A 27634-nucleotide genomic window follows, 5' to 3' on the forward strand; every position below is an offset into this window, starting at 1 on the left:
CTGTTTTTTCTCTGCTTCACACAAGGCTACCATCTGCTGGTAGAACGTGGGAACCAACATGTACAGTTAGCCATGCTCGTGTCTGTAAACTATCAGTAGTAAAGGCAAATCTGGTTTTTCACACTCACAAAAAACACATGTTAAAGCAAAGAGAAGTCAGAGGACCAACTGGACTTTTTTTTTTTTTGCCACTTAGTTGGATCCCAGCCCAGCAAGGTCCCCTTTCAGAGATTTACCCTTCACAGGGTAAGTCGGGTGTGGTTGTGAGGTTAGTTTTACAGGAGAGAAGAAAACAAAATGTTCCACAGCTCAAATCTGCATTCACTTATCCTCGGGTGTTTGGAGTGTTTCCTTTTAGGTATGGAATGCTTTTTAAAAATATATGAAATGAATAGATAAACACACAAATACATATATATTTGTGTATATATATATATTCCTGCTAAACAAATAAACATGACTATATGACATACACCTAAAATAATGTTATATTAAGAAATAAAAGTTCCCTGAAATATGTAATAGAAGACTTTTGAAAACATTCTCTTAAAAATAAAAAATGGTTTATTATTACAACTGTCAAAAAAATTTGTTTTAAAAATGGTTTGTTGTATTTTATCATTACATCTCTCTATCTATTGTAATGATTAAATATGTTCAATCACAGATGTCCATTGGGGGCATCTTCCTTCAAAAGTCCTCCTCTTACACTTTCAAATATTACAAAAAAAGTGTTTTATTGAGACCAATAAACAACCTACATATGACTATCCTGTAAACAGCTAAAAAATAAAAAAGTGTGTACACTTTTGTTTTAAAAAACAAACAAACAACACAAAAACCCCCACAGATGCTTATTTTTAACATTGTATTAACATACCTTAAAACCATTTGAAATGATTGTAATGCTATTTAAGCATTAGCACGGCCTTTTTTTTTTTCTTTTTCTTTTCTTTTTTTTTTTTTACTGGGACACAACCTAAAATTGTTGGGAACTGCTGGGTTTATTTTTAGCAAAGTACATAATGTGAAATCCTAATGTGGAAAAAGGAAGCAACACACATCATGGAAAACTGGCGGTATAGATGTATAGAGCAGCATAAAGTGGAAATCCTCAAGTAAAGGAGAAGTACTTCAAAAAAAATTTTTTAATTGTACACTTATAATTGATTCAACGTGAACAAATAAAATTAAAATAAAAAACCGAATTAATAGAACTTGAAAAATAGATCAATAAAAAACTAACACCAGATGTGTCCGCCTATCATTCCAGCACATACAGTTTAAGCACATCGAGGAAGGTGAAGCCAAAAAAGGAGAAGGCTAGAAAAAAACAAAAACAAATGAGATGATGAAATCTCGCGAGATTACCGCTGTAACGGAGGACTGGGGCTTGGTCTTGAAGTTTTCAGATGCATCTGTAGATGAATCATAACAGCATCAAGATGTCGGGACGATCAGGCCGCGCCGAGACCCGAAGTCGGGCTAAGGACGACATTAAAAAGGTCTTGGCGGCCATCGAGAAAGTGCGCAAATGGTACGTAAGCTCTCTGGGGGACAATATGGAGGGAAATGTATTAGTAGACCGCAGCCTGATATCTGCTGCGTCGCTCAACAAACTTCAGTCGGAAAAGTTAGATGATTGACGGAGCCGCTCACCAATCAGGGCGCTCGTTTGACAGGGGAGGCGGGGCTAGTTGAGTTTTTCCGCCGAGAGCTGTCAATATGGCTCCAGCCTCACATGGCGCGCTGCTATCCGGGCGACTGTCCTGTTAGTCAAACAATAATGACATTAATTAGCACCTTCGGACATCTTGTCATGATTTTTACATGCTCCTGCACTGAAAGCGAGAGCTATAAGGGAGCGTAGTAATATATTTGATCAGCTGTCATTTCTGATATGGAGAGAAAAGGCATGAGCATATACAGTGTATTTACAGATTAATGTTGTTTAACCAGATGGTGGTGTTAGACGAGCACTGAGCTCCTCTGTGAAATTAATCAAACTGATTCCATCCCCAGGGAGAAGAAATGGGTGACAGTTGGAGACACATCCTTACGTATATTCAAGTGGGTGCCAGTAACAGAAACAAAGCAGGTGTGGATCTTTGTCTTGTTCAGTTTGTCTGCTGCTTCCCTGCATCCTCCTCATGAATTAAATATACATATATATATTTTAAAAAATTCAGCATATACATAAAAGATCAAAACAATGCTCATTCTTAGGGAATCCAGGGTATCCTTGAATTTGTTGGGGTTTTATTTATTTATTTTTTGTGTCAGAACCTTAGCTCTAAATTAGTAGGCTTACTGTCCATAATTAATAACATTGTATGGTATTAGCATTATTATATTTAATTGCTTAGCTTAGAGTCTTAGCCCTAATATATATATATATGCTGTTTACCTGTTTATATTTCATCCCAGGAACACGCTCTCTCTTCCTCTGCACTATCAACTAGCTAACTCATAAGGTGTCAGTAATTGTATTTATTGTTAAAACTGTGTTTTGCACTAAACTTTGTTTCACCTCAAACATGCTCTTTTACATTACATTGTAGTTAAACATTAACTTTCCTTCTGTAACCTGTAGCCCTTCTTCAAATGCATTCGTGTTTTATTTTGTGTAAGTCCTTTGAGTCAAATTTATGGTATGTGTTCATATAAAACTGATTCTGATAACAGTAACATAAGCTTTCTATGATATTTGTAAGGTTATAATCTATATGTTTAAATTACTTAGGTAAATTCACGCCATGAATAAAAACACTGTAGGCTCTTTACCTCAATGTTTTAACTTTTTAGGTTGTTTTGTAACGGCTGTCTTATTTCTTGTTGCAAAGCCCTTGGGCCCAGCGGCTTTTGGTTTAAATTGTGCTGGGCTTGACTTGAATTGAATTTGACAATCCAATTTCTGTTTTCAGATATATCGCACCAAATCCACCAGTGGAGATGTTAGAGGGTTGAAAGATGTTGTCCTGGAAAACACAAACTCTTTGTTGGATTTCACTGGTGAGCTCGGTGACTCTTTTTAAAAGAAAAATAGAGAAGCTTTCGTACACATGTCTGTATGTCGAACAGCCAAAAGAAAATATCACGAGTAAATAAACCAGGAAAAAAAACATTATTTAATAGTTGAAACTATCACCTAACATCTTGTGCGACTCCTGTGCCCCAGATGAAAACAGCAACCAGAGCTTTCTATCGGACGTTTACCAGCCTAAAATGGACAACAGCAGCAGCACCTCCAGCTCACAGCAGGTCAGCCCTCCACACACCTCCAGTCTCCGAACTGAAGACTCTCAACCTCCGATGCTCGGCCAGGAGAGTGTGGATGGTACGTGGATGCCTCTCTGAATCCCGTTTTCCTTCGGTTTTTCACATTACTCTTGTAATTCTAAAAAGACGTACAGAATATACTGTATTTATGGATTTAGACATAGAGGCTTACCCTTAGTTGACTGTAAATCACTGGTGGTAACAAAGCTTTATTAATGACATTAATGATGACATGATTCCATGCCTCCTTGTTAATTCAGAGCCAGTTCACTCAGGACAAGAGGGAGCAGATGAGCCGCCTACTCTCATCAAAGAGGACCTTCTTTCATCAGGAACTGTCAGACGGAGCAACCAAGACACACAGGTTTACTAAAAATTAGGTCTACGGAAGACCAACAACATTTTTCTTGATTAAATTATTAACATGTATACGCTCTGATGCATGTGCCAGTTAAATATATAAGTTGCCTCTTTAATATGTTTTATTTTATTCAACAGGAGGAACTGGATGAATCAGGAGCACCTCCTTTAAAGAAGATTTGCACAGGAGAAAATGCTGTTCTGAGATAGCTTATTTATAATCATTTTGTTGAAATGCACATGATACCTGTCCTGAGTTGTTGTAAGATTAGCTAAGCTTTTAAAATTATTCCGGTTCTCTTTACATATTTACGCAAATATTACTCATTACATTTCAGCTAATGACAAAAAAAATGTATTTACTGCATAATCTTTTTTTCACTTTTAATGGTCTTTGAAGTGTTGCTGTTTGAAGTGATTTTTCATAAGAATGGTGAGGATTTTCCAAACTTTGTCTACAGCCGTGTGTATTTCCATGCACATGCTGTAAATGTCTGGTTTTCTGGCAACTGTTTCTGATTCTGTCTATATGCAGCTGAACAGTTTAACTTTTGCATGTTTCCATATCCTATTGCTTTATTTTTAAGGCTTACTGCCCATTGCTTTATGCAAATTGATGTTTAGATGTGCCATTATGTATTGAATATAATGCCCTTTCTGGAACAAGGCTTATTTTGGCTCATCACATGCAGGAATATAATGCTTTTTGTAATATATATATATATATATAATATAATTTGCCCATGTTTAAAATTGAAAACGTTTTGTAAACCATAATAAATGCTACTTTTCATTTCAATTCATGTATGTTGCAAGGTTGGTGCTTATTCACCATAGTATCTAGTAATCACTGCTGTATTACAAAGGCAGGTCTATTCAGGGGAACCTATTGTTTAATCAGGCATGTTCACAATGAAGACTAGACAGTTGGTTTAGAAATTAAATAAATAATTCAAAGAAATTTTGAATTTCACATTAGTTTTCAATAAATACATTATATGACTATTGTAATATGTTGTATTATTGCTGAGTTAAATTTTCCATTCCGTTTTTATTGTCAACAGCTGAGCTGCAGCCTGTGGTTCATTTCTTTGCGGGCGTGGTTTATTTGAAGTAGCTGTTCCCAGGCTGACAATAGACAGGTCACATCAGCCAATCACAGACGACCAGGCCGATTCGATGAGGGCGCTTCACTGAGATAACCAATGAGCGTCGAGAGGGGGCGGGACTTAGTTGCGACGCTGCTTGCTGCCGGGGAAACGGAGTTCTGAGGGTGTACGGGATTGTGCCGGTGGACTGGAAACTCCCGCCATTTCGACAAGGAATTAACCTCTTGATTGATTCAGGTTACTCTCTCGTAACTCTTGCTAGCGTTGTTATCGATAACAAGAAGCTCCTACACTAAGATCATGCAACGGATACAATTTAAACGTGAACAGGCCTAATTTGCACAGACTTTCATTGGGACTGTACAGCGCGCCAGACCTCCCGCTGAACCGAGCTTTGGCTGTTGCCGCGAGTTTGATTTCGGTGTGGGTTGCATCCTTTCATGTTCATGTGAAGGAGCTGAAAGTTTAACAACTATCCCGGGAGACAAGTGCGGCAACGTGTTTTACATCTCAAGACAGCGTGAAAACCCAGCATGGCACCGCTACTAGAAGAGCGGAGAATGGTGCGATGAGGCCGGTGGCAAGAAGCGCACTGTTATTGTTTTGCAACCAGATAGCAATCGAAGCTGCTAGCTAGTGAGCTAGCTGCTACACGTTGAGTGCCGGGCCTGCCGGCGGTAACGTGAGACGTGCTATCGTTCGGCATTGATATTTTGGTCACTTGGATACATGCTACGGATATATCGCTGTGTATTGTTGTACTAGTTTTTCACTAGAAGATCTAATTTTACCTTCGGCACTCGTGCCATCTCTGAAGTTGAAATGGCACCGCTTTTGGGCCGGAAACCGTACCCACTGGCTAAGCCGCTAGCCGAGCCACCAGGCCCGGGAGAGGAGGTCTACATCATCGAGCACACCAAGGAGGCCTTCAGGAACAAAGAGTATCCTTTAACGTGATGCTGATGCTCAGTCCCGACTTATCGAGTCAGCCGGTATGCTGGATAGCTGACTTTGTCTACCTGGTTAACAATGTAGATGTGCCCGTAGTCACATGCACCAGGCTGTAAAGCTAGCTAAAGCACTGAATTCGACGTTACATGACATTTCTCCCCCGTTGAGTGTTTCCCCGCATGTACAGTTTACGCTGGATGACAACCCAGCTAGCTAGCATTCACACCGCTCTGCTAATCAGCTCATTGAAGCTATCAGTTGCCTGTTTAGCTAAGATAGCAAAAAGATAATAATTTATATAGCACATAACACAGTTGTCGTCCATTGTTGACTGTACAGAGGTGCTAAAATGCGTCTTTCACTTTAATGTTATACGGCCTCCCTGTCAGCTACTAATGCTAACAGTGTTAGCTAGCACGCTGCTAAGGTTAGGTATCCCATTATGTCACAATAGCCCGTCGTCTGCTTCCACAAACTGAAGCCGCTGCTCGGCTGCCTTCGCTTAGCTGCTAACGTTAGCATCTTTAGAGTTAGCGAGCTTTCGCCGCCGGTACATTTTGTATCTTGGAGTTTGCCAAGCGATGACAACAGCTGACTGACAACTATTGACTGATTTAAGGTGGTCTTTTTTTGGCAGTTGACTTTTTTCTAGTGTAGTAGTTGGATAACTTTACGCACTTGTTTAGAAACAGTTTATTTGAAGCGCTTCAAACGCCAGAGGTCCGTAACTGTCAGCAAGGTTATGAAGCCAGTTATGCCAGCCCAATGTTAAAAACTCAGTTAGAGCTAAAAGTTGTTTTCAGAAGGTGTTACAGCTTCCTAAGTTATTATAAGTTACAGTATACTTTGATTCCTGTATTGACATGATATCCATTTAGTTGGTTGTGTGTTTATTTACCCCTGAAATCTGTCTTCACCGCTTGAAGAGAGCTGTGTGAAGAACAGGCCGCCCATCTACCTTTTCATAATGTCCCAACTGTGGTAACAAAGCCTGGACTTGGGAACGCAGTTGTCTTTACTGTTATGTTTCCAATCATTTTGTAAGAGTTACCATGAAACGTTTGAGACTTACCAACTGGCCATAGAAATGTGTTTACTTTTTAGGCAGAACTTTTGTTCTTTTTAGGTGGTTAGTGCTACTTCTGACTTCTTATCCAGGCCTTAGTCTTCTTCCTGTCTTTTTTCTCAGTGTAACCGTAGAGCTAGTTCTAGTTTTGAAATGTCTGTGAATCCTGGGTGTTGCTTACACTGACTCATTACTGCCATCAGTGACACTAGTTTGTCAGCAATCCGTGATCAGGCTTGTTGTTAATAAGCAAAATGCTACCTATGGGGACTGTTTACTTTTGAGTATTGTAATTTCCTTTACAGCATGTTTTCAGAGAATATGAGGCACGCTTGGAGAGGTACAGTGAACGCATCTGGACGTGCAAGAGCACAGGAAGCCTCCAGCTCACACACAAGGAAGCATGGGAGGAGGAACAAGAAGTCACTGAACTGTTAGTATTACAAAGCGTTATATGTTCCCATTCCTGATGCTATCCAACTAGTGATATAAGAACCATTAGACTATTTCCTGCTGATTACAGTTCGTGGCCTGTACAGCTTTTGTAAAGGCTGTTGTATGAGTCATCTATGCACATCTTCAGCGCTATAGGCGGAGATGCTTTGTATCCAGATGTCCAGAAGAACTCTGGTTCCTATGAATCTATGATTATATAATCCATTGCTAATTAGATGTAGTGTGTCAAAAGATACAGATTAGCCAGTCTAACAGAAGTTCAGCACTATTGACAAAGAACTCTACTCTCCAAGTGAAGGTCACAAGGCTTACTGCTTTGCTATGATTGGATAAATGTGGTGCTCCTCCTCTCATTCTATTTAGAGGGTGTATGATTGAGTCATCCTTGAATCTGCAATGTCCTGATGAGAGTTCCTTTAGCCTGATCTGGAAAGGAGAAACAAAACTAGTGAGGAAAAAAGGATTAGAATAGTCCATCTTATTTCTTTTTGTCCACCTATTACAGAGCAGGTACACACAAACTGTATGCATATGTGCTTGTGGCATCAAAACGGTGAATCAAGACATATGTAATGGTATGTCGTCCAAGTAGATGTCACAGTAAAGACTGCACAGAACAGTGCTCAGTGGCCCAGGGCTCAAGTCACCTAGGATCATGAGCTGTATTTAAGCACTGTCTAATTATATCAGCCAAGAGCTTTTACTCCCCCTACTGGCCACTCACAGCCTTTTGTTACTCTGTTATTTAAAGCTCCCCTCTCTGTGACTGATGCATCCCAGATATCCAAACACTGTGAAAGAAATCATGTCATCAATAGTGTATCATGCCAACGCTGGGACACAGAATGATGGGATTTCTAAGACAACCTACACTTAACATTGTTTTCATTGTTTTTTTGTAAACTTTTTCGTACCAACTGCTAATCATGTCCTGTGCACAGCCTTCAGGAGGAGTATCCCCAGTGGTTTGAGAAGCCAGTCCTCGAAATGGTCCACCACAACACAGTGTCTTTAGACAAACTGGTGGAAATGGCCTGGGTGGAAATCCTCACCAAGTATGCCGTGGGTGAAGAGTGTGACTTCCTGGTCAGTTTGACTTCTTACATTAGTAGACTTGCCTGCAATGAAATGTGGAAGTTATAGGACTTGCAGTATTTTTCATGTTACCCAAAAGATAAATATTTTGCCTCCTATGAAGCTGTTGATTTTGATTCTTTTAAAAGGAATTAAGTATTGAAATCATGCACAAAAGTATGTTACTACAGTTAAGTCTGACTAATATAATGTCAGATCCAAACGATAGCCATCTGTAGTGGTAGCACAATGTTAAGCAGGTGTTTAACTGGTGTATTTTGACACACAAAACTCAGAAGACTTTTACACTTCAGGTGGGGAAGGACAAAAGTTTGCGAGTGAAGGTGGTAAAGATCCATCCCCTAGAAAACCAAGAAGGCGAGTCAGGAGAGAAGAAGCTTGAAGGTGCCTGTGACTCTCCATCCAGCGACAAGGAAAACGCAAGCCAGGAAAACCAGAGGAAGGAGCCACCTCCCCGAGAGGAAGAAAACAGGAGGGAGAGTCTGAGTGAGTATCAGTCACATCTAATAGCAGTCTTCCAGCGGAGATAAAACCACAGACGTGTGGTGAAAGTTGTTTGATAAAGCAGCTCATTCCACTCACTTCATCTAGTTGCGCTTTACTTTAGAACACTTTATGTATGTATGTATGTACGTATGTATGTATTTATTGGTTTGTTTTTATTGTTTTAAAAAATATTTTGCTTTCTATCAGGTGACAGAGCACGTCGTTCTCCCAGGAAACCTTCCACTGCCATGAAAGAAGAGAGGAAGAAATGGGCAATGCCTAAATTCCTTCCTCATAAGTATGACGTGAAGCTCATCCATGAGGATAAGGTTTGTTAGTCATGACTTCAACATAAAATTTCCAAATATTATCAAGACTTCTGTCTTGGACCAGAGTTTACTTACTGATGATTATTGGTGTCCTTTCCAGAGCTGAAATGTGTCAATACATGTGTGATTCTTGCGCTTTTAGGGTCTTCACAGACTTTGCTTTTTCTTTTTCTTTTTTGAAATTGACACAAAATGTTCCCTTATGACTTCTGCCATAGGTGATCAGTGATGTTCCAGCAGACAGTCTTTACAGAACGGAGCGTCCTCCAACCAAGGAGATTGTGCGCTACTTCATCAGGCACTATGCTCTGAGGCTGGGAAAGGGAGAAAGCGCTCCCTGGGTGGTTGAAGATGAACTGGTGAAGAAATTTAACCTTCCCAGCAAATTCAGTGACTTTCTTCTTGATCCACACAAGGTAATTTACTCATTATACTTTCTCCAATGTCATTGTGTTCTTAGAAATTGTGATATTGGCTCATGTTCTTTTGTTTTGTCTGAAGTTTTTGGCAGAGAATCCCTCTACAAAACGTAAGAGCTTGACATCTCCAGAGGGTAAACCCAACAAAAGGCTAAAGACCGCTGACACTCCAGGAGAAGATTCAGGAAATGAAAAGGGAGAGAAGAAAAGGAAAAAGAAGAAAGATTCTTTAGGCATGCCCCTTAGTCCCACCATCTGGGGACACATGCAGGTTTGCTGGCTTTTATGCACTTTACAAATACTCAGTTAAGATATAAAATGTGGCGTATCCCTTAAAACTCAAAGTTTTACTTAATTGGTTCTCGTGTCTGTATTCCAGAAAATAAAAATGAATGGTTCTCCTCTCAAGGTTAAGAACACTGGATCCCCCAAGAAAGGTGAAGGCAAAAGCTCAGCTCCCTCCACTCCAAAGTCTGCCAGAAAGTCCGGGGACAAGAAAGAGGGAAAGAAAACTGGAAAGAGCGGCGATAAGAAACTCAATGTTCTCAAAGCCTCTAAAAAGGACGGTAAATCTGGTGCTAAGACACCAAAGATGAAGCAGATGACTCTGCTACATTTGGCTAAAAGCACTCCTGCAGGGAGCCCTAAGAAGAGAGCCCGTAGCACAGGCAAGGGCACGCCTAAACTGGGGAAGCCACTGCACCCTATGGCTCTCCACCTCCTTCGTTACTATAAGGAGAACAAGGGCAAAGAGGATAAAAAGAACTTTCTGTCCTCCCTCATCTCCAAAGCTGCAAAGACCTTGTCCTCAGATGATCGTGGCCGTCTGCCAGAGGAGCTCAAGGAACTAGTACAAAAACGCTGGGAGCTTCTGGAGCAGAAGAAGCGATGGGCAGCCATGAGTGAAGAGGAAAGGAAGGAAGAGATGAAGAAGAAACGTGAAGAACTCAAAGAGAAACTGAGAGAAAAGGCCAAGGAGAGACGTGAGAAGGAGATGCTGGTCCGCAGAGAGCAGTCGCGTAGATATGAGGACCAAGAGATCGAAGGTGGCAAGACCCTGCCAACGTTCAAGCTTGTAGACATGCCCGAAGGGTTGCCCAACACTCTGTTTGGCAATGTGGCCATGGTCGTGGACTTCCTCAACTGCTATGCAGGGCTGCTGATGCCAGATGACCAGTATCCCATCACGGCAGTGGCTCTGATGGAAGCACTGGTTGGTGAAGGGTCCGGCTTCCTCTACCTGAACCGTGTGTTGGTGGTGCTGCTCCAGACGCTGCTGCAGGATGAGCTGGCGGAAGGCTACAGTGAACTTGACATGCCCTTATCTGAGATCCCCCTTACCATGCACTCTGCGTCAGAGCTGGCACGGTTGTGTCTGCGACCATGTGATGCTCATGGCGAGGAGAGCGGCCAGGGCTCAGAGGACTCTGGGGCCGTGGGGGGCTTTGATGATGTGGTGACCAGTGAGTTCCTAGACAAGCTTGAGACAATCGAGGTGTTTGAGCTGAGCCCAGAGGAGAAGGTCAACCTGTTGGTGGCACTGTGCCACCGCATCCTCATGACATACTCAGTGGAGGACCACGTTGATGCAATGCAGCAGCGGTCTGCTGAGCTGTGGAAGGAGCGTCTGGCAATGCTGAAAGAGGTCAATGACCGCAAGAAGGCTGAGAGGAAGATGCGAAAGGAAATGGAGAGCAAAGGTAGGCAGGTTTTTTAAAGTTTTCCCTGGAGTTTAACTGAAGCTGTGAGCCAAAGGAGAAGATTTAATACTGTAGATTTTGAAATTTCAGTTTTTCTCTGCTCTCTTAATTACACTCCAAAGCTCATATAAAACCCACTGAATATTAAAGACGTTAAGCCAGGCATTTAACGTGATTTTCCTTTATAGAAATGTCTGAAATAGGAATATAGTTATCGTCATTTGTCCTTCAATTAATATACCTAAATTGTAAGCAAAAACACAAGTTGTTAGCAATATATTGATTTTAGCTCTGTTTTTGTGGGATCAAAGGTGAGAAGAAAAAAGAGGGTGGTGCCAAGAAAGAGAAGAAGAAAGAAGTAAAGTTGGAGCCAGAGCCAGAGCCTGAGGACATGATCAGCTCAGTGAAGAGTCGACGGCTGATGGCCATGCAGGCCAAGAAGGAAAAGGAGGAGATGGACAGACAGAACAAAGGTAAACTTGTTGCAGGGACTGGAGCAGGACATCCATTTCAAAAGTGTTTTTCTCTGAAAAACTTGTCGGTGTATTGTGTGACATGATTTTTTAGGGGTGTAACATTATGCTATTTGTATGGAGCAACTTTAGCAAAGGACCACATGTTGTTAGTTCAGCCTGGGCGCACATTTAAGTCTGCTACTACATTTTCTGAGTGAACTGCAATGATGATAGAAGGGGACAGGTGGATCAGATGAAACCTGAATGCCAGCATTGTTCAACTGCAATTGGATATATAGCTAGCTATACATTGAACTTGCTTTCCCATTTGAGACGGACTCAGCCAAATATGAACGTCAGTGGTACAACAAAAAAAGTGAGTGCGGTGCAGATCGAGCTCCTCGCAGACTTGTTAACAATTCAGACAAGGCCAAACTGATAACGAACACTGTAGGTGTTTTTAAAGCAGCAGTATATATATAAATGGCGCAGTCTAAGTACAGTTAACTTTTTAAATACAACATCTTTTTAATGGATTTTTATTTTATTATTTCTCTGTTAAAAAAAAAAAAAAACTTCAGCCAACTTCTGTTCAGTAAAAGTTTAATTAAAAAAAAAAGAAAATAATAATAAAGAAGCAGTTCATGCTTTCTATTTCTCGTTTTCGCTGTACTAAACACATAGTGAACTATGACCTTTAAGCCTTGATCAGTACCGCACCATGATTTTTGTGTTCCGTTACACCCTTTATGGATTTTGATTTAGTTTTCTTGGTAAACAGTTGCTCCAACACTAATCTTTTGGTGGCATCTGGAGCACAACTGTAAAAATTATCATTAGAATTTTGTTTCAGTACACATCATGATTTCTTTCTGTTACTGTGTTATTCTTCTTTAGAACGCATGGAGAAGGAGGCTGAAGAGGAACGGATGCGCAGACAGAGGGCTGCTGCAGAACGGGCCTTTCAGGATGGGATAACCAAAGCCAGACTTGTGATGCGCAGAGCCCCACTGGGTACTGACAGAAATCATAACAGGTTGGTGCTGCACACAGATGGCTAAAGATTATACACAGATAAGCCAAAACATTGTAATCACCCACAGATGAAGCAAATAATGCTGACTGTTTTGTAACAACAGCAGATGTCAAGGTTTGGGGTATATTAAATGGTAAATGATCAGCTGGTTGTCATCGTCACCATGTTGGGGCAAGAGATGTAAAGACCTAGGTGACTTTGACAAGAATCTAATCTGCCCATACGACTAGGTCAGAATGACAAAGCCTGTGGTCTGCTCCTGGGCAGCGGTCGTTAGTAGTTGCTTAGCAGGGATGAACCTGGAACTGGCACCTTACATTTTACAGGATATAAAGGATCTGCTTTTAACATCTTGGTGCCAGACACCACAGGGCACCTTTAGAGGTCTTGTAGAATTGGTTGGCTGGTCAGAGCTGTTTTTGGCAGAACAATGAACAGCATATTAATTAGGCATGTCAATTCTTTGTATTAGGTAAATTGTAACTACAGTTGTGTGATGTTTTTGTTCAGGTACTGGCTTTTCTCTGACGTGGTTCCTGGTCTGTACATCGAGAAAGGCTGGGTGCATGAAAGCATCGACTACAACTTCACCCCTCCCCCAGAGGAAAAACCAGCAGAGCCTGAGGTGGAGGATGAGGAGGACAGTGAGGCAGCTGCTGCTCCTGATTCACAAGGTACACTCGGGTTTAGATTATCCTTACCAAAAACAATCCTGTGCTTTGAAATACACATAGTTGTAAATACTAAGATAATAAATGATTGTTTTTCTTGGAGTAGCTGAAAAGGATGATGGGAGTATAGATGGTGCTGTCAGTGAAGGAGCCCAGCCGGGAGCAGCGGCAGAGGTCTGCATAGAAACTACAGTTCCCAAACAGGGACAGAACCTTTGGTAAGAGCCTGCCTCTGTTTTGCACTTTGATTCATTTGATCCTTTTTCTTCTCTTGATCATATTTGCATTCTAACTTTTCTGCTTCTGAATCCAGGTTCATATGTGACAGTGTAGCTGAGCTGGAAGAACTGGTGGAAAGTCTTCATCCTCAGGGTGTCAGAGAGAGTGAACTGAAGGCAAAGATCCAAAACAGGTGATCAGACTTGTATCAGTGGGGAAAATAATTTTAACACTTATTAAACCATCCCATCCTGTAGTCATACCAGCTATCAGCAATCTGATGGAAAAATGTTATGAAATGCGGTTGTTTTACTTTCAGTGTCCTTTTTTAAGAGGTCTAACTTATTTTGAAATTGAACTTTTATTGTGTTGGAACTAAAAGCAGCAGCAGTAGGTTGTGGAGAAAACTTGAGTAAGAAACTGTATTGAATATTGTTGTTAAAGCAACAGCAGTAACAAAGTCAATGTGAAACTAAATACAAAGCTGTCCCCTTGATGTTTCAGGTACCAGGACATTATTCACTCCGTCCATTTGACCCGTAAGGGCAAATTGGGCCTCAGGACCTGTGATGGCTCCTCAGAGCTGCTCAAATATCTGCGCAGTGACATCCAGGAAGTGGCCTCAAGACTCCAGAAGGGAGGCCTGGGATACCTGGATGACAACACAGACATCGAAGAGCAAGTGAGTTTGTCTGACTGACTAAAATATTAGTGGGGGGGGAAAAGCTGGTACACAGTGATGCTCTGAAATGTTTATTGTCACATGTGTTGCATTTTAAAGGTCAACTTTGTTTTTTTAACCGATACAGGTTTATTCTAATATCTGTCTTCACAAGCACTAATAACTTGTGCAAACTTGTAAAACTGCTCAAACTCACATAGCATCGTTTGATCATACTGTCATTTTTGTCAAGCACCTTATGTTTTATTTCAAGTGTTAATCATGTGGATTTAACAGCTCATGGTGTATGTCTGCATTTTGCACAAAACTTTGTAATTCATAACTCTTTGTGTGCTTTATCCTCTTCACAGTTGAAAGGCATGGAGAGCTTAAAAGACTTCGGCGAGTGTATCATCACTATTCAGGCCTGTGTAATCAAAAAGTTCCTGCAGGGCTTCATGGCTCCTAAGCAGAAAAAGAAGAAAAGGCAAGGAGGGGAAGAAAGCAGCAAGACTGAAGAGGTGGACGAGGAGAAGAGGCTGGCGGAAGAGGCCAGGGTAAGAGAACAGAGTTTCAGAGTTCTTCATTTTTCAGTATGTGTCTCACAGGTAATCGGGTCCATCAACAAGTGAGTGAATGCAGTTAAAGCAAGGATTTTCGTCTGTATAAATGCCTCCTGTTAAATGCCGTCTGACTTCTCCTCTTAGGTAGCAACAGCGGTAGAGAAGTGGAGGACGGCTATCAGGGAGTCCCAGACCTTCTCCCGAATGCACGTGCTGTTGGGAATGTTGGACGCTTGTATAAAGTGGGACATGTCTGCTGAGAACGCTCGCTGCAAAGTCTGTCGCAGGAAAGGTTAGCAATGTTTTCCACTGCTGTCTCACTCTTTTGGTCGGAAAGTCAGAAATGTAAGTAAATGTCCATACAGGTTATTTGCAGCCGATGAGAACATTATGATTATATTGACTTAGGAAGGATTTTTGTTGTCACTTAGCTTTTATTGTTTTGACTGTAATTACCTGCAGTTCAAAAACCAACAAGAGGACAAACAAACTATATGAGAGACTTCAGCAGAACTGGAGCATTACAGCTACTAACTGTCCTACAAAAATATAGTTTGTCTGTTTTCCTTTCACACTTCAAGAGTTTTACTTTCTGGATTTTTCTGCTGTTTCCTACATGTAAACTTGGGAACTCATTATGGTTGGTTTGAGTGAAGCAGGGCGGCACTACCCAAATGGTTTTCTGCTTCCTGTCTCGTGCTGAGGCAGAACCCATCTGTGCTGACGCTGATGGAGTCTAGGCCCAGATCCAGACAGGGCAGCCGCTGCAGGCTCAGAGTAGAGCAGACTAGCAGTGTCAGGCAGGTCTACATACAGAGCCGACAGCTCCGCAGGCCGACAGGTGAACCAGTAATGATAAGAGGACAGTGAGAACTTTGTCAGCAGCTCAGAAACACAGACGCACAAGGAAAATGTGCCAGACATTTGTTGTTCTTTCTAGGGTGTGAAGCTCAGGGGAAAAAGAAAAAACTGTGGGAATACTAAATATATTCCAAATGAGACCTTAACTGAGTCTTATGGTTTATCCTGATCTCTTCCAGGTGATGATGAGAAACTTATCCTCTGTGACGAGTGTAACAAGGCCTTCCACTTGTTCTGCCTGCGACCAGCTTTGTACCGCATCCCTGACGGAGAGTGGCGGTGCCCGGCCTGCCAGCCCACTGTAGCCAGACGTGGCTCCCGTTCAAGGTAACTGCCCACCATGAACTATAGAATGAACTAATCATTGTGTAGATTCTATGAAGTAGTATTTCATTTGTGTTAAGACCAAACATTTCTTGTAAGTTGTCACATACTAAAAGAATTGATTTCAACTAACAAAGTCTCTGTCAGAAATGAGTGATTTAGATGCTGTAAAAGATGGACTATTTCCAATATGTATGCACACCTAATATTGTAAGACATCATCTAAGTCAGGTTAAGCTCTACAAATGAGAAACAACATGAACATTAGTCAGACTTTAGTCAGGCACCTGTCATGGTATCCACCATTAAGTCCAACATGAAACTCCATATAAAAAGATAGGAGAAAAGAAAGGAGCTGTCTTTAAAATGTTACCTGTCGTGCAAAAGCAATCTGTTCAGAGCTTATTGACAATCTGATGTGCTTAAGATGACCTTTGTTGGTCACCTACTCCACACACAGGCAAACAGCACAACAGTGCCTCCATCAGTGTCACTTAAACTAATATGTTTGATCATTTTTGTGTGAAGATTTTTGAATGGCAACTTCTCTCTTACAGGAACTATAACCAAGACACAGATGAAGAGGAGAGTGAGGAGGAGTCTGAAGAGGAGGAATCTGAGGAAGATGAAGAGTATGAGGAAGATAACGACTACAAAGCCATGGGACACAGCTGTGAGTGTATGATGAGAGGACATGAAATCTAGGTTTCATAAAATTCTCTCAACTCAATGAGAAAAAAGTTTCTGTGCTCATGTCACACATCAGTGAACAGATGGTGGGGAACAGGATCAGATGCTCTTGTCAGTCCAGGTTGCATTTTATATTACAACCTGTGTCACGTAACAAAAAGACAATATACTAATTAAGTTGACCTATCCAAAAAAAAAAAAGACCTAAGTTGGTTTTGGAAAATGGGTGTCCTTGGGGCTGATTGTTGGGAATGAGGGGAATGCTGACAGGGATTTTTTAGCCCTTGTCCTCTTTCTGTCTCTATTGTCTGTGTGTTTTCATGTAGCACAGCTCAGGTCTAGACCTTGCTTTGAAGCTTTGAATGTCTCACTCTGACTTCACTCAGAGTATGTGGCAGGATGATCCCTTCTGTCAGTTCAGGTCTGCATGTCAAGGATAACGATTAAGAAGTTTAGTGCATCAATGCTGAACAGATCAAGGGAGGATGTTAGCTCACCTAAGAGTTTATTATTTTTCTCATTTCTAGCGTGGGGCTCTCACTGTCTAATATTCAGTCCACGATGGCCTGGCATTGATTTAATCAATCCTTAAACAGTCATTTAAGCATTAATTAAGCCTATATTCATTTTCATCAGCAGAATTGGGCTGTGTACTTACGAATTTCCACTTTAAATCTTTTCAGTTGTCCTAATCACTTTATTTTTGCTCTACAGTGAGACCGAGGAAGAAAAATAAGCAGTCTTCATCTAGGCAAAAAAGCTCCAAAAGTAAATCCAAGAAGACGACCTCTTCTAGTAACCAGAGCAGCAAGCAGAGGACAACCCCTAACAGCCTTGCAGACATTGACGAGCTGGTAAGAAATCACAAGGACACTTGCTTCACAAATGCAAGAAAACATCTGACGACAGATCTTAATGTACAATTCAGAAAATTGTCAACTAGAGCATACAATAAACTTGTTTGTTTTGTTTTTTTTTGTTCTAATTTTGTTGCTTGTTTTTTCTCCAGGTGCGACTTAGTTCCCAAACAGGAGTGCGTAGGCAGGTGCTGGAGTTGGAGAGGTGTGAAGAAATCCTCAAGAAACTGATGAAATTCCGCTACAGCTGGCCTTTCAGGTGAGCACAGAACATAACCTCTGTTTTTGAAAATACAGTCTTATAGTGAGTGCATATCAAGCTGGACTCCTTTTGATTCCTGAGCAACCATAAATATCGAAGGTAGCTTACATCAGCTGCAAGCCAACTGTAATAACAGATTCATGATTTGTGCTTGATGGTACGCCTGCACCGCTGGGGAAAGCATTTGTCTGGGGAAACCAGTCCTGCATTAAAATACCTGTCAGAAATTTATGTCCTATTATATCCAAGTGTTCTGTTGAAACAATCAGAGCTACGAGCCAGTTCTTCGCCTCTTCAGAAGCAGCTGACCGTGACCTCTGTTGCTAAAAGCTCATCTAACTCTGAGTCAAGTTTTGTCATTATGTAGGACGATAAAAACATGTCACCTTTGGTTTTCACAGTACCTGTTTCTGCCACACCCGGAGCTTCTCAGGCAACATTTTCTCATAGGCTGGGCACTACCCTTAATGGCTACTAATGATTAAATCCTTTATGCTATACACAGCTAAGGTGTGGGTTGTGTTTGTCATGGTTGGGGGTTTGAACTGCTATTCCCAGTATAGGAGAGATTTGTGCACAGCCTGTGAAAAAAGACTATTCTGAGAGAGAGAGAGCTTTATGTTTAAACTCCAGAGGTGTAAAAATTTGATGTTTATATCAAATTTCTTCTGCTGGTAGAAACCCCAAAAGATCTTTATTTGGGATAAATCAAAGGTTTTTTTTTTCTTTTTTTTTAAAAGCTTTTTCATCATAGCAACACACCACTAGTCATAGAAAGAATCACTGAAAGTTTGACCCTCTCAACCACAAGCAGTTTCTGGGCATTTTTTTTTTGCTGCTGCCACCACAGCATCACCAAAAAAATGACACAACTATGACTGGAAGTATAGAGATCTCAGAAATGTCTTCTATGTAGTATGACACAGTTGCAGTACCATAAATCATAAAAACAGAAACGACAGTCAAAATAGAGGAAGCAGAGAGGGAAAGGTCCATCTCAGACATGCTTGATGGTCAGAGTGCAGGAAGATACGACCGAACCAGTGAAGGAAAAAAAAAAGCAGTATATTCAGTTACATTGGCTAACGCAGTGGGGGGCCTGCAAAATTAAACAATTATTAAACACAATCATGATTTTAGCTTCTAAGCACGATACGAAACAGATTGACTGTGGTCTGTACATTTAGACAAACGCTTCGCTCCTATAGGGCACTTATACATGTGCTGTTTCCTCTGCTCATAGAATATAGCGCATGTGGATAAAGTCGCTCTCTTTTCTCTTAGACACATCTGATATTAGAACGCGATATTTCACTCTTCAAAGTACTTTTTTGCTCACATACCTGCCTTAGATCACTGCAGTCAAGAAGCAGCATTTACCGCAGCATGCACTGAGAGCTTTATGGAACATCGGTTAATTTATGTTGGTCGCACCAGTGCAACTAGTGAAAAAGTTAGTCTGTCGCCCTGTATGGTCCCGAGTCTAACAATTCATTCATCACATGCTCTGCCCCCTCTATCAGGGAGCCTGTTTCCGCAGAGGAGGCAGAAGACTACCTGGACATCATCACCCAGCCAATGGATTTCCAGACGATGCTGGGAAAGTTCAGCCAGGGCTCATATCGCCACGCGCAAGATTTCCTGGAAGACTTAAAACTGGTCTTCTCCAACGCAGAGGAGTACAACCAGCAGGGCAGCACTGTGCTCTCCTGCATGGTCAAGACGGAGCAGGCATTCACCGAGCTGCTCCAGAAGCTGCTGCCCAGCCTCAGCTACCTCCGGCGGCGCTCACGCAAGCGTGTCAGCCAAGCCCCTGCATCATCTGAGGAGGAGGAGGAGGAAGAAGATGATGAGGCAGATGAGGAGGAGGAGGAGGATGAGGACGATGAGCAGGAAGATGAGCCGAAGAAAAAGATGCAGAATGGCAAATCAAACAGGAAGAAAACCAGAAATGGCCGCGCACGCAAGGATGAGGAGAGTGAGAGCGATGAGGATGATGATGGGGAGGAGGAGGAGGAGGAGGAAGAAGAGGAGGAAGATGACGATGATGATGATGGCAGGAGGAGAAGTAAGCGGACCTCTGCCACCTCAGGCAGGAAGGATTACAGGGAGCAGGATAGCGATGGCGAGCGGGACACACGGAGAACTCGTCACCGGGGGGGCCGGGGCGACGCTGGAGGGGCGAGCAGTGACGAGGACCGGTCCAGCCAGCAGCGACATTCCAAGAGACAGAAACGCTCATGAAATCCAGGGTGCTGTTTTGTTGTTTTGTCATCTCTATTTGCTTTAAAAAAACAAACAAAAAAACAAAAACAAAAAACAGAAAGTCCCGCTCCTCCATAAATGACCACGAACCCTCAATCTCCTCCTCCCACAGCCCGCGGGACTTAATTCTCAGAAGGACTTTTTTTTTTGTGTTCATGAATTCATGTTCATATTTTGAAAAACAACAGAAGAAAACTGATTTATATTTGTAAACATGTTTACTATTGGTGATGTTTTTTTGAACCCAGAAAAATGAGACACTTCAGATAATGGAGAGGAGATCGTCATAGCTCTTAAGACTCTTCGATTTAAATTTCAGTTCCAAGCTGACAACCTCACACAAGCGTAATTTGACTTTAATGTTGTCCTGTGAACTGCTTTCTGTTTCTTTTTTTTAAAATTACATTTGCTCTTTCCAAACACCAATGCAGTGTAATCAGCAGTCTGTCGTCACTCTTGGCACAATAGTTAAGCCATCACTTTACTGGAGTGTTTCAGGATGAGTAAATCTAGCTGTCAGATGTTTGTCAAACCCACATCTCTGTTGTTAGTCGTAATGTTTTCACTGACTACAAGAGATGGCGTCTGTGTACCTGAAACACTCATTTTCACTGAAAAACAGCAGCGATGGCTGTCATTTGTAAATTGCTCCTATTTCTAAGCATCTTGCCACCAAGTTTATCTTTGGTTAAATGCAAGTCTATAGATAAATATGATAGAATTTTACTAGTTGTAGTTTTTTTGTTTTTGTTTTTGTTTACGCAGCCCAGGTTCAAATTTCTTGTCAAAAGGTGGGTTGAAACTGCAGATCACACTTGTAGTCCCATCACTTTAAATATAAAACACAAAAAAATGGAAAAAAAAAAAAGTTTCATCTCAGCTCTTGGTGCCAAGATGTTTCAGGGACCTGACTTGGAGTCTCACTCTTGGCTTGTAGAGCTGAGCAGCCTTTTCTTCCTCTGTAGTGCCCTGCCACTTTAAAAGAACCGGTACCTCAAACGATCTGTCAGTTTGCACTCCTTCTGTGTAAAGTGCACCTATTATGCCAGCAGCTGCAGGACCATACTTTATTGAAATTATGTGCATAAACATTTGTAAACAGTGTTTAAAACAACAAATGTGATGTTTGTTAAGAAAAACGGGCATTTTTGAATATTTGATATTTTTTGCACATTTTATTTGGTATTGTAAATGATAACTTGTTAGTGGATCTTAATCACATCCAGCAAATTGCGAGGTAGAACCAGGGCTCTCCCAGTCAGCGCAGAGAACATGTCAGAGTCGCTTTACCTTTCAATCACAGAAGAAATTGTCACTCGTACGACTGTGACAAACACATAATGGCCCTGTTCACCTAAATGGAATCAGCAGGTTAAAGGAAATTGAAGGAAATTTTCCAGCACGTGTTCTGGTTCAGTCACAAGGTGGTGCTCTATTCCTGCGCTTTGAACACTCTCGTCCTAGCGTTTTCCAAGGAATTCAATGTCAGCACTGCTACCTAAACACCTGACTTTCACCGCTTTGTGCTCTCACTGATCATCAAAGGACAAGTAGTGCTTCATAGTACTCGTATATTTTAGCTCTTCAAATTGTTTTGTAGTAAAGTTTCGACACTGTGCAGAGAATCTGCTGCAGAAAATCAGTTTCACTTCTGAAACAACACCCACTACAACAACATCAAAAAAAAAAAGAATCTGAATGTGCAGAAGCTCCTCTGTAGTTCTTTTTTTTTGTTTGTTTTGTTTTTTTTGGTGAGATTGCCAGCAATGTGTATATTTACATATATATGTATACTGATAAGGCAGTGGTTGGTTTGCCCTCATCGGTCTGTTCTGTGCCGTTTGCCTGTGTTTTACTAGTGCTGTTATCATCCAGACGTTCCTGATTTCATTCAGCCACTGATTGTTTTTAACCCCTCTCTATTATTGCTGTTTAAATTCGGCTCCGTTCCAGACATGATTAACAATTGTTGAAAAATCACTGTTATCATTTGACATTTCAGCAATCAAGCAAAAAGGTGACTGCCCTCCTCAAAATGAGACCCAAATGTAAATGCTTTCTTTATTCTCGGAGGAACTGCAAAATTCTTTTACACTTCCTTTTTTTATATATATATTTATAGTCTCTAAAGCTGGGTTTGGGCAGGTTCTGAGGATTCACATGTAAAGAATTTGAATAAAGGCTATGGACGAAGACCGTAGTTCTCCCTGTTTTATTTGTGTTGAGCTGACGAGTGTCCCCCAGGTCAGACTGACAGACATCACTGCCATCTGTAAAACCTTGTGATAAGACTTATGGACGGGGAGGAAAACGGGCTGGCCTTGACAACCGAGTTATGTCTTCTTTACTTTTTAATAAAATATCAAACAGTTGTCTTACTCTGTGGTGTTGGCTCTTTTCTCAGAACATCTGAATCTTTGCATAGAAGCCACTTTATCTGCAAAAAAATGGCCTGTAGGAGCCAAAACTCACATAAACCAGAACAAATAGTGTCATTATTCACACAACCGTTGATCAACTTGGACTAAAACTGTTCTATGAAAACACCGTGTGGAAAAGGTGGTTGGGTTCAGATGTTCAGATCGCGCAAACTGCACTGAACTGATCCAACTCTTGATCCGCAACTTCAACTGGTCACAGACATTTTTATGCACAAGGCGGTAGCATCATTTTGTTTAGACAGAGAAGAATTTCAGGAAAAAATTGTGAGTCAGTTTTCACAAGTCCTTCACAAAAGTATGTCTGCGCAGGTAGGAGGCTGCAGCTATGATCCCAGTTATGGTCAATGTATGTCTGTGATGTATGGGCCAGAGGAGATTGCAAGGAGGACAGCAGGACCTTATGAAATATCTTGTAGTGAGGTGGTGACAGCCTGGGAGCCATCTGTAATTTGGCAACAGGTGTTGAGGCTAAGATGGATCAGAGTAAAGGTCAGAGAAGTGAAAAGTCAGTGGAAACGTAGCACTTGATTAGAGTCAGTTCAGGCATGGCGGCAGCTGCATTCAGCTATAATAAACCCAAAGTGATATTTCACTTTATCGCCCTTTACTACACTTTAATTACTCCCCGTGCAAAAAAATGGGAAACAAATGTAAAAGAGACGAATTTCTTGAAGCCCTAAAGGCAGAATTTTGAGCTATGAAAGAGGCTGCGGGCCCACGATCTTCCCCTGCAAGAGAAGACGCTAATGGCAGACTGACGACGTTATGAGTTACAGGCCTCAAGGTGTTGAAGGGAAATCACAGCGTCTGTTTTGTTAATTCTCGGCTTAACACCAACTCAGTTTCTGTGACAGCCCGGTTTAACTGTTTTGTGAAATATTGCTTCTTACCAAAAAGGAATTCTGCGAGATCCGAACTTCTAATGAACTCTGGGAAATGAATCACCTTAGGAGTCTTCAGCGTTCAAGAATTTGTTGTTAATTGGAATAAAGTACGATAGAGACATGATCTGTTAACTTTTAAGAAGTTTAGTGTGTCTGTCAGTTACTTTCCAAGTTCATGAAACATGTGAAGTATTTGTCATTCCTCATGCAGTCCATCCTACGCAGTGCGTTAATCACCCGACTTTCACTCCCTTTTGAGGTCAAAGCAGTCAATGTCTGTACAAACTGCCATATTATTAAAAAGCTTTTATAGGTAACAGGGCAAAAAAAAGAGTCTAGAAGAAGCTTGAACTGAAGTATATAAATGGTTACGGCAGATTTGCAGCAAACTTGTGGTTAATTTGCAGCACAGAAATAGCTTTTTAAGAAAATGCTGCCACAGTTTTGCCCATGTTCTTTCAACACTGCCAGTAATAAGAGGTTGGCACTAATAGCAAACATGCTTAGTGATGATTCGCCACCACAGTTTACCAGTCTCCACTTAACCTTCTGTTAACAAGTTTGCTGGTCATTGCGGACATGTCAGTTTATGTTTGCCGTAATAGCTTTTCTGTTGTGGTTTAACTTTGGCAATGTTTCTACAAGTTTGCAACAAGGTCATATCTTCATATGCCACTTAGATCTGTGGTGAACTTGCAGTGGACTTCTGGCCAATATTGTGGAAAGTTTCCGCTACAATTTCAATTTTATGTAGTTTTTAATGTATCCCAGGAGAGATATTTTTTTTGTACTTGAACTGTATCATAGTGGTTTGCTCTGTCACCTCACCACAAAAAGGTTGTGGGTTACATGGCAGGTTATATGTTGAGTCTTATTTGGCAATAGGTGTGGGTAAAGCCAAGAGACTAGACTGTTTGCCACACATCTTCCAAAAAGTTAGCCAGAAGTCAATTGCAGATTTGCCACAAACCTATTTTGCATGGAAAAATATGGCCTTGCAGCAAATTTACTGTGACATTGCCAAAGGTTAACCATCTGTCAGTTGTCCATATTTACCTGTGTGTGATTTTCCTATACAGTGCAAGATAGTGGTACGCTTTTCAGCAAGTTACTATTGAATGCATGTTGGTTATAATGTTGCATTTTGGAAGAATTTTAGTTTGCTATATAGAATGTAATTATCTCAAGAGACAACGGGCTGCAAGGTGACGCAATTGGTAGCACAGCAAGAAGGTCGCCGGTTCGCATCTCGGTGGGGGCACCAGAGTGGAGTTCTCCCTGTGCAGCGTGAGTTCTGTCCGGGTTCTCTTCTCTCCTCCCAGAAGGCCCAAAAACATGTCGAGGTTAATTGCTGATTCTAAATTGTCCGTAGGTGTGAATGTGAGTGTGCTTGGTTGTCTGTCTCTGAGTGTAGCCCTGTGATAGACTGGTGACCTGTCCAGGGTGTCTCCTGCCTTCACCCTAAGTCAGCTGGGATAGACTCCAGCCCCCTCGCGACCCTAATGGGGATTAAGTGGAGTATAGATAATGGATGGATTTGGACAACACAATGAAATGGTGCTAGTTAATAAATTTAATAATTTTAGACATTTTTGTTGGGCCATTTTTTCTATCTGGAGGATGTTTCCATTTCCCTGTGTGTGATTTTCTGTACAGTGCAAATTACCATTGATTATGGTTATACTGAGTGTATCTTATTCATGATGTTGCCTCATGCTAAACTTTCAGCCATGGTTGTGACATTGCTGTTGTCAGCGCTGGTCTGTCCATCACATTAGCACAGAGTGAAGTATCTCAACAACTATTGGATGGATTGCCATGGAATGTGGTAGATATTCAGGCCCCCCTCAGACTGAAATGCCTCCTCTCGTAGTGTGATGCATTCAAAATTTTAACCAGCAACACTTGATCCCACCAGCAGCCCAGTAGCAGCCCTGGTGTTGTTAAAATAAGGTGGTAAACACTGTTTGCACAACATGAACTAAACATTTGCATGCAACATAAATATTAGCATATTACAATTTTAGCATTAGCATTTAGCTCAAAACACCACTATGCTTTCATACAGCCTGACACATGACAGCATGGCTCATGCTGAACCATCTATAAATGATTTATTTTTATTTTTTTTACTTTATTTTTGAAACTTTAAAAACATAATACTTTAAAGACAATTCTGTTGGATTAATTTTGGTGAGCATTTTTGAGTGCTGCTTAGTTCACTGTAGGCATAGGCCGATTATTGGCCTGGCCACTTATCGTGGCCAATATTTGGCATTTTTCCGATTATTGGTATCTGCATTTTTGTGGACCGATTATTGATTTATTAAATCCGCTACTTCAGGTCTGGTGTAGCCACCTCTACTTGTCTGTAGACACGCTGTGGTCTCAGAAGGTATCTCAAGCAGAGACTACAAAAACCGAACAAGAAACATAAGCCACTAACCAGGAAATTAGCTGGCTAAAACTACGCCAATGGCCAAGTTAGAAGTCAGCCACAGATTACCTTGAAACAGAATCTGGAAAACAGTACTGAAGAAGCCTAGTTATGAATCACAGGTTCTCATCACATGCTATAATATCAAAAAATTGGTTATCGGCCTTTCTTGAGCACCAATAGTTGGCATCAGTATCGGCCCTTTAAAAAACAACAAAAAAAACAATTTGGTTGATCCCTAGTCCATAGTAGGTGTCAGGCCATAGTTTGAGCCTAAGCAGCAGTCAGTGTGCCTGCCTCTGTCAGACAGATAAAAGCTGGCATGCAGTGATCCTGCCTGATGCTTCTTCCCTGATCAGCAGTTAAACGCACACAAGCCTGATACTAATTCCTGTTAATCATCACGGCTCAGTGCTTTACATTGAGATTTCCTCTGCTACACAACAAACAGAAGAGCATAAGCTCAGTGCACTGATATTTTTAAGGAGCGCAAAATTGTGTCAGTGCATAGTTCCATGGATCACAGATTCTTGTAAATAATTCACCGTGTGTGTGTTTTAAACTTGTAGTAGTAGTAGTTAGGTGTGATTTGACATGACTGAGCAACAGGGGGTCAGTTCAGGACACGTACTTCATTTAACATATCTGGATTCATTAACTTCCACTGAACTGCAATACTTACAAATATCATGCAAGTGCGGTTGTCTGTTGTTTCCATTACTATATCATATATTTAACTCGACAAAAGCAGAAAGAGCAGCAGCAGTTGATCTCGCTCTCCAACGAGCAAACAGTGGCCATGCGCAGACTAATCTTTGAACCCTGTGCAAACCGACAGCACCAGCGTATGACAGATTCATCCACACGGCATGTGGATGTGTGCGAGCAGAGCGGTGCAACCCACCCTGCAAATATTTACCTCAGGTCCAAGTCAGTGCAGAGGGCATTTGGCAAGAAGGGAACAAGTGTGTTTCTCACTGTCATTCCAGCAGACGTGAGAGGAAACTGACTTTGCTGCACACTGCAGGACAGCAAGGTCGTCGGTTACTGCTCATCAATGTGATACTCGTGGATGAAAATCAAAAAATTATTAATGCTAGTGTCACACATTGTTCCAAGCATTCTGAAAACTAGTCCAAACTTTTAACATATTTTAAATTTGACTTCCTTTTTTTATTATATTTTACAGTTTCTTTGCTCCTTTTTTTCTCTTCATGCATTAATATTTAAGTGTGAATGCCAAGTCTGTTTTGTTCTGGTATTTTGTGTTTATTTGCGGACCTCATGGCAACTAGAAACTGCGTTAAAGGAGGCAAACTGAGATCCAGTAAGCAATATTTCTAACATTATGATTTCATTGTCTAAAAGGTTTTACTCAACAGCTATCTAACAGCAGTAAAAAAAACAAAAAACTTATATAGCAGAAGTGATGCAGGGACATATTAAAGGGGGTGTCAACACACAGTGGCATCACTGTTGGGTGCTATGATCACAGGTGAAGCTGCCTGGTTTTAGCTACATTTGTTTTTAGTTACTCAGACGACACATCTTTTTGTAGCTACTAGTTTTGTCAGTGTCTGTGTGGCTCTGATCAGAATGTAACATCACAGTTTCGTACATTTGCCTGTGATGATTTTATCTAGGGAAAGAGACAATTTAAGGTATTGTGTCCACAGGATCCATCATTTCCACGTTTCCTATTCACTGTTCATGTAAGCAGCATGAAGTTAGCATTATGTTGTTTTTTGAGAGACGGGT

General features: G+C 41.2%; 2 protein-coding genes across 3 annotated transcripts; both read left to right on the forward strand.

Annotated features, from left to right (window-relative positions):
* Window positions 1-1386: 1386 nt before the first annotated feature.
* bcl7bb (BAF chromatin remodeling complex subunit BCL7B b) lies at window positions 1387-4650 on the forward strand. Its single transcript, XM_008282610.1, has 6 exons — window positions 1387-1537; window positions 2023-2098; window positions 2925-3012; window positions 3179-3337; window positions 3540-3643; window positions 3778-4650. Exons 1-6 carry the CDS (start codon window positions 1425-1427, stop codon window positions 3847-3849), a joined length of 612 nt encoding a protein of 203 aa, XP_008280832.1. The 5' UTR covers window positions 1387-1424; the 3' UTR covers window positions 3850-4650.
* A 264-nt stretch (window positions 4651-4914) lies between these two features.
* On the forward strand, window positions 4915-22492 carry baz1b (bromodomain adjacent to zinc finger domain, 1B). 2 transcript variants are annotated; one of them, XM_008282611.1, is made up of 21 exons: window positions 4915-5689; window positions 7082-7198; window positions 8163-8307; window positions 8610-8802; window positions 9010-9131; window positions 9350-9547; window positions 9633-9821; window positions 9930-11250; window positions 11562-11723; window positions 12603-12741; window positions 13252-13415; window positions 13519-13630; window positions 13726-13824; window positions 14136-14313; window positions 14664-14849; window positions 15000-15147; window positions 15896-16043; window positions 16598-16713; window positions 17445-17584; window positions 17740-17846; window positions 19373-22492. In XM_008282611.1, the coding sequence occupies exons 1-21, from the start codon at window positions 5571-5573 to the stop codon at window positions 20091-20093; spliced, it is 4824 nt and encodes a 1607-aa protein (XP_008280833.1). In that variant the 5' UTR covers window positions 4915-5570; the 3' UTR covers window positions 20094-22492. The 2 variants fall into 2 exon arrangements, with proteins under 2 accessions (XP_008280833.1, XP_008280834.1); XM_008282612.1 differs by having other exon boundaries at window positions 9960-11250.
* The last annotated feature ends 5142 nt before the right edge of the window (window positions 22493-27634 follow it).

Source organism: Stegastes partitus, unplaced genomic scaffold (genome assembly GCF_000690725.1).
Source record: "Stegastes partitus isolate 25-593 unplaced genomic scaffold, Stegastes_partitus-1.0.2 Scaffold279, whole genome shotgun sequence".
NCBI classification, from domain to species: Eukaryota; Metazoa; Chordata; class Actinopteri; family Pomacentridae; genus Stegastes; species Stegastes partitus.